Source organism: Theobroma cacao, chromosome 9 (genome assembly GCF_053813885.1).
Source record: "Theobroma cacao isolate CCN51 chromosome 9, ASM5381388v1, whole genome shotgun sequence".
Classification (NCBI taxonomy): Eukaryota; Viridiplantae; Streptophyta; class Magnoliopsida; order Malvales; family Malvaceae; genus Theobroma; species Theobroma cacao.
This window is the reverse complement of record NC_142647.1, coordinates 14,881,405-14,888,340: the sequence shown is the minus strand read 5'-3', so window position 1 is coordinate 14,888,340 and position 6,936 is coordinate 14,881,405. Positions and strand designations below refer to the sequence as shown.

The 6,936-nt window shown below is 39.0% G+C and overlaps 1 protein-coding gene across 1 annotated transcript; it reads right to left on the bottom strand.

Moving 5' to 3' along the window:
- Positions 1-6,487, bottom strand: LOC18589272 (plasma membrane ATPase 4). Its single transcript, XM_007014159.3, has 16 exons — positions 6,198-6,487; positions 4,647-4,766; positions 4,291-4,527; positions 3,232-3,993; positions 3,004-3,126; positions 2,799-2,903; positions 2,563-2,707; positions 2,299-2,463; positions 1,945-2,183; positions 1,804-1,836; positions 1,628-1,709; positions 1,350-1,510; positions 1,077-1,250; positions 805-987; positions 536-717; positions 1-375 (listed from the first exon to the last, which is right to left on the bottom strand). Exons 1-16 carry the CDS (start codon positions 6,252-6,254, stop codon positions 279-281), a joined length of 2,865 nt encoding a protein of 954 aa, XP_007014221.3. The 5' UTR covers positions 6,255-6,487; the 3' UTR covers positions 1-278.
- Positions 6,488-6,936: the final 449 nt, after the last annotated feature.

Here is a 6,936-nt window from a genome sequence, read left to right as displayed (position 1 = left end):
TATAGAAAACCCAAGGGAAAAGTAGATTTGAAGCTTGAAACTGTGTAACATGGAACATTACATGGCTCCTTATTGGAGCAAGAAATGACCAAAACACAACCTTTTCTTCCGGCCTTGAATTACATAAGAAAGGCAAAGTAAACAGGGCAGGAAAATTATACCACAGATATGTCGCTATCTAGAAAGTTTAAACTAATTAGTTCTCTTTCTCTTCATGACCTGCATATGTCATCAAACTGCAACGGTGCAACCTTTGCTTTCAAGCATTGTTCTGACTTCTAAACAGTATAATGCTGCTGGATTGTATCAATGTCCAGCCCCTTCAGCTTCACCACTGACTCAACATGACCCTTGAGGGTGTGAAGCTCTCGTAGCCTATAAGCAGACAGTGGAAAGATATGTTTGTTGTTAAAACTATAATTGTGCCAAAAGATCTAACTTACAAAGATGAACAGTTTTTGCTATTGCCAGTTGTTTAAAGAAATATTTCATGTGGAAGTTAGTAAGTACTTAAGAAGGATAACTGAATGTGTACCTTGCAACCTCTGCTCGTCTCTTGGCCTGCTCAGCAATCTCAGACAACTCTCTATAGCTGCTCTTGTCATTGAAGAGATTAGTAGCTTCAGGTGGTTGAAGACCATGTAATGTCCTTTGAGCAAGAGCCCATTGAGCTTCCCTCTCTTCCTTGCCATAATCTTTCTTGGTGGTGAACGCAGTCTGTTACCCGGACCAGTTTAGTAAACCAAACAACTGCATGCAAAGTTTTAGTTTTTGAAAAAGTAATCTAATGTAAGATAGGTATACCTTGTTTTCCAGTAAGTTGAGCCAAGCTTTTCCACTTAAGATGTAACGAATGGCAAACTTCATTAGATCCAGTGGAATATAGAAAACAATACTGTAAAGCCATATAACACCAGCCCATCCCCAACCAATTCCTTTAATCTTTGCAAATCCCCAGTTAGCATATACAGCAATCAAAGTAGCAACCTGACAAACACGAGAACTGATTAGCTTATTGCAATATGCGTCTTTTTATTGCACTCAAATTTAAATATAAGGACAAGGTAAACTCCTACCAGCTGTGCAATAAAGAAGGCAGTAACCAATAGCAGTCCAGGACGCTCAACATAGGACCAGCTACGTGATCTAGTCACAAAAATCAAAGCCTGGCTCACAATGCTCACTTGTAAATATAGAGCAGCCATCATTTCATGATCACTGCCCCTTAAAGACCTAACACCAAATTTGTCCTGCATTCATAGATAGAAAATATTAAGGACTAAACAGAAATCAAAAATGAACTTTCAATCCTTCACTAAATATATGCAGCAAATTTTAGCACCACTTACCGGAAAGAATTTAGTATCATGCATAAGCCAGAAGAATATAACAGTCATCAATGCCAAATAGCCTCCAAGCATAATTCCGGTGGCGAAAATCTCTTTCAATTTCCAGCTATCAGGCAAGGGAGATGGCTTCACTCTGTCCTTTGAGATTGTCATAATAGTTCCTGAGTAATATTCAAATTGATTGAAGTAAATACTCTGCCTCAAGCCGGTTAAGCATAGCAATAGAACAAGATGAATCGTGTTAAAATTATGTAATGATGCACTTTATTAAATCTCACCATCATTTAGAATGGCAATGATCAAAACCATGAATGGAGAAAAGTCAAACTTCCAGATGAGAGCAATAAACAAAAACCCAAACTGCAAAATCAGAAACAAAAGGGCACATATATCAATCAAGGTTAGAAAGATGTTAATAATTAATTCATATGAAAATCATTTGTCATATACTTACAACAATACGGATAGTGATGGAGACTGCATAGATCTGTGAGACAAAAAGCAAAAACAAAGAAAAAGAAAAAAGAAAAGTCATGCATTGCAAAATTTGCTGAAAAATCTTCAGAATATGTTTAAAGAGAAGAGAGCAAATTACAGTATAGTTCTTCATCCTCTGGAAAATAGCTCTGCTAGTTAACACTGCACTGATAATAACACTCAGTCCAGGTTCTGTGAGAACAATGTCTGAAGCACTTCGTGCGGCATCTGTAGCATCAGCCACAGCAATACCAATATCTGCCTTCTTTAAAGCAGGAGCATCATTAACACCATCTCCAGTCATTCCACAAATGTGCTTCCTCTCCTGCAACTTCCTCACAATTTCATATTTGTGCTCTGTAAAGTGAGTGCAATAACTAGGTGATACGTTATCCCAGACCACAACAATAATTAAAAAAAAAAAAAAGAAGAATTTCTCGTTCATGAATAGCCAGGGAGCAAAATCAGTTACCTGGAAACACGCCAGCAAACCCATCTGCCCTCTCAATCAACTCTTCCACAGGAAGGGCAGCTATGCTTGCATCCTTGTCTTGACCTAGCAAAGAAGCAGATGGATACATGTTTGTTCCCATTCCAAGTCTGCGGCCTGTCTCCTTTGCAATTGCAAGTTGATCACCTGGACAGAAACACAGAAGTATGAGTGAGCAATTGCCTCGAAGAATGAAGTACTATTGATGGAATGTCAACAGATGAACTCAAAGAAGGATTCAATTACCAGTGATCATCTTGACATTCACACCAAGATTAAGAGCTCTTCGAATAGTTTCTGCACTGTCATGTCTAGGAGGATCAAACAGAGGCAACAAACCTACAAATTGCCATGGGGTACCAGCACTTTCTTTTGTTTTCTCTGGCACTTGCTGGAAGACAGCAAATGAGAAAAGGTAAGGGAACTTTTCAATATTGAAATAACAGAATAGGGAAATAAAAAATCATTTGTTCTAGAAAAACCTGTCTGCCAACAGCTAATGACCGAAGCCCACGTTCAGCAAACTTATCAATGATAGAATGAACCTTTTTCTTAAGATCTTCTCTTGCATTGCAAAGGGCCAAGATCTGTCAAAAGATATGAAATAATTAGGACACAGAAAGCCCATAAGATTTCCCATATTAATACAATCATCGCACCAGCAGCAACTGGTAATAACAAGGTTACCTGTTCAGGAGCACCCTTGCTTGCTCGGTGCCAGTTGCCATTGGAATCAATGTAAGTCAAAGCAGTTCTCTTGTCCACAGGATTAAAAGGGAAGAAGTGCACCTCTCTAATACCAGCTCTTGCCTGTATGAATAGCATATTGAACATAAATACTCATCTAATAGCCTCTTCCCACTTCATTTTAGCCCTTTAATAAGAAGCAGAAGAAGAAGGAAGAAATGGCTATACCTCCTTAGGGTCAGCAAGCATTCCAACAATGGCAGCATCAATGGCATCTTGATTTTCAGTTCTAGAGGCTCGAGCAGCAAGTAAAACAACATGCTCTTTATCCACATCTTTTACAAACACCTCAATCAAGTTTTTATCAACACTCAGCTTGTTGAGTGTCAATGTTCCGGTCTTATCACTACAAAGGACATCCATACCAGCCATTTCTTCAATGGCAGTCATACGCTTGGTGATGGCACCCTGCTGAGACAGCCTGTGAGATCCAATGGCCATGGTCACAGACAAAACAGTGGGCATAGCAATGGGAATACCACCAATCAAGAGAACCAAGAGATTGTCGATTCCATCCCTGTACTTGCGGTGCTGAATTGGATACATGACTATGATCTCAACCAACATACCGATGGCAATGGAACAAATACAGAAGTTTCCAATTGCTGTGAGCACCTTTTGGAAGTGTCCTACTTGGTTAGTGCTATCCACAAGATGTGCAGCCTTCCCGAAGAAGGTATGAACACCAGTAGCAATAACAACAGCTTCAATTTCACCTTGTTTACAAGTTGAACCAGAGAAGATTTCATCCCCGGGATTCTTGGTTACAGGAAGTGATTCTCCTGTTAGGGCAGATTGATCAACCTTCAACGGATCACCTTCAAGAAGACGGGCATCAGCAGGGATAATATCTCCCAATTTAATGCTAATGATGTCTCCTGGAACCAGAATTGCTGCTTCTTGCTCAGTCCACTTCCCATCTCTAAGCACCTATATTTTGCCACCGTATAAATTCACGACCAATTTCATTATATTCAAAACGAAAATAAACCTTCAAATTACTAAAATAACTCTTAGCCATCAAACTTACTAACATATGTATTGGACATAAAGAGACATCAGTTCATCCCCATGTGATAAGTATATGTAAAAGGTTTATGTCATCTAGAATCTTTTTTGGCTAATTCTTACATAAGCACTGGCCTTTTTTCAGTTGTCTTTTAGTGAAAAAAAGATTAAAGATTGGACTTCTCCATAAAAATTGTACTAAGAAATCTTGGTTGTTACCTTGGTTTTTGGAGCAAGACCAGCCATAAGAGCAGCAGCAGCATTGCCAGCATTGTTTTCTTCAATGAAACTGATGGTAGAGTTAATGACCAACAAACAAACAATACCAACAAAGTCTTGCCAATCTGGGGGCTTCCCATCACCGTTAGCCAAAGCAATGGCCATGATGGCAGCAGATTCCATGACCCATGAGAGGGGATTCCACATGAACCCCAAAAACTTGAGAATTTTGCTTTCCTGTCATTTTAAAAAAATACTATTCCAAATTATAAGCAACCAATAGTAGGTCTTGAAGCAATTTATTGTCAACATATGTATTAATGGGCCACTATATATCGTAAGCACCATAATAAGACCTTTTTCTCTTCTAGCTTGTTGGGTCCAAAAATCTGCAGCCTGTTGGCTCCCTCGTCCGCAGACAATCCTTCTCTGGTACATTTCAGCTGCTCAAACACTTCCTCGATCGGGATTTTTTCCTGTAAACCAAGTAATTACCATCAAATTGTCAGCAAGTGATGGGTGGGTGCTTGATTCCAATCTTAAAGACTTCAATCTTTATTCTAAAGAGGGTTCGTCAATAGCCATAAACAAATTCAACTTTCACCTTTTGAAAACTTTAATTTCATATCATCCAGAATCTAAGATTTCTAATTTGGATGAATTTAACGTAAGACTTTCCATGGCAGTTAAAAGTTTTTCCTAAGATTGCGAGTCAAAATCCAAACTTGGTTTGTTTTAGTTGAGGTGAGGAGGACCGAGTGGACTCGTGACTGATTGGGGAAGGACTCGGGCCTAGGGATGCTCCCCCGATGGAAATAAAAGCGTTGACTCAAGCCGTGACAAGATCGAAAAGCGCCTTGTCAGGTGGTGAGGGCACTTTTTCCCCACGTGATTGGTCCGTGCCATCCACTCTCCATTCTAATTGCAGTGTATCAAAAAAGAAAACATTTAAATAAAATTACTTATTAAAAAAATTAAAACTGATTGTGAAGTAATTTTAGTTACAATTACAACTTGGAGAGAGGAACTTTTAACAAAATAATAAAGAAAAGGAAAGATTTGTTGAATCCAAGGAAGGGGGCAGGTGGTGTCAGATCCGTGGAATTGAAACAAGGAAAAAAAAAAGGGGGGGGAGGGGGTGGGGGGAGAATTCTATTTCTAAAGAGAGAAAAAGGCAAAACCGCAAAAAAGTACCACGGCAAAGTACCTAAAAAACTCCCGAACTGACCAAAAACAAGCACACCACTTTGAGCAACAAAACACACATACATAAAATGAAATAAAATAGATTAAAACGCAGCGTAGCCAACTCTGTCACTTCCCTCGTTCATTTTCACATGATAGATCCCCCTCTCAGATTTGTTAGTAATTTTTAATGCCTTTCTCACATGGGTGGAAGGACTACTCCTCTCTGCTTCACTACATGCTTTGCCTTGACTTTCATACTTTCAATCTAACTAAGGTTGGTACTTTTGGATTAGTTACCTTTATTAAAGGATGGAAATTTTGTGAAACAATATGACAATTGGAGAGGGCCTAGAGCCCTTTGACTACTGATATGGAGTTAGAGAGAGAAGGAAGGGGGTAAAAGTTCTTCCTTTCAATATCAGAATGGCAAAGTCAAAAACTTTTCTTCGGAAATGAATAGGAAATTCCATTCGTAACTGATCTAAGCTACAGTAAAAGGAAAGTGTGGGGGGAAGCACAAAGAAACCAAAAAAAGAGATGAAAAGAAACAGAGAACAACACTACATGGACTCAAAAAGCAGCCCCCTATAGATCTCATTTTACAGGTAACAAATCAAAAGACGAGAGATTTTCAAATCTGAGAGGAACCCAAAAACTGTTTATCAGGAAGAAACATGCAAGAAAGAAACGAAAGGGGAGGACTAGAAATAGATGAATACCAGATCAACAGTCTCGTTCTTGATCTCTTCAAGGCTGATACCTTTGTCACCACCCATGTTTTGTTTTTGTACAGCCACCAGCAACAGAGGGTACTCAAAAGCAAAATAAAAACAAGAGCAAAATCTCCTACAACTATGAAATCAATGAAGAGAGGGAAGGGGGTGAGAAAGTAAAGACCTTTGAATGAGATTTTCAGTATCCCAATGAACAGAAGAAAAAAGAAAACGAAATGGGTTGGGGATGCTACCAGAGAGAAATTTTTTAGGCTTTTCCCTGGTTTTTTTTCCCCTGCAGGAAGGCTGCAAGCCTCGCTTTTTATATAGCCCTCAAACTGGAGACGAAGTGCCTCATAGAACATTAAATAAGGCCCTCACCCCCGCCGTTTAGCCCCTGCCCCTCTCCTTCCTTCTGTGGGACCCCTGGCCCCCTGCCTTTGCTTTCACTATTTCGCTTCACCTTTCTCTCTCTTCTTACCGCTGAGTTGTCGGTTCAGCAGTACATCATCATCATATCATTCATCGAATCAAGCCTCCACCTGACATTTATTACGTTATACCCATTCTACTACACGCATCATGCAACTAATTTACCTGGATTATACCTTTCAAAACCTTTGTAGAATAATTTGCAAATAAAATATATTAAATATGCAATTATAGTTATATTAAAAAATTTTGATCTAAGACAATATTTATGGTAAAAACTTTACTATCAGCCATTCAACCTATGACATGTTAT

What these genes read in the sequence shown, in the direction of transcription:
- LOC18589272 (XM_007014159.3), bottom strand. Translation starts at nt 6,254, where the DNA reads ATGGGTGGTGACAAAGGTATCAGCCTTGAAGAGATCAAGAACGAGACT. An exon ending in GTCTTGCTCCAAAAACCAAG is followed by an intron (nt 3,994 to 4,290) that starts GTAACAACCAAG and finishes GGCAAAATATAG; the next exon opens with GTGCTTAGAGATGGGAAGTG. An exon ending in TGCTTGCTGACCCTAAGGAG is followed by an intron (nt 3,127 to 3,231) that starts GTATAGCCATTT and finishes CTATTCATACAG; the next exon opens with GCAAGAGCTGGTATTAGAGA.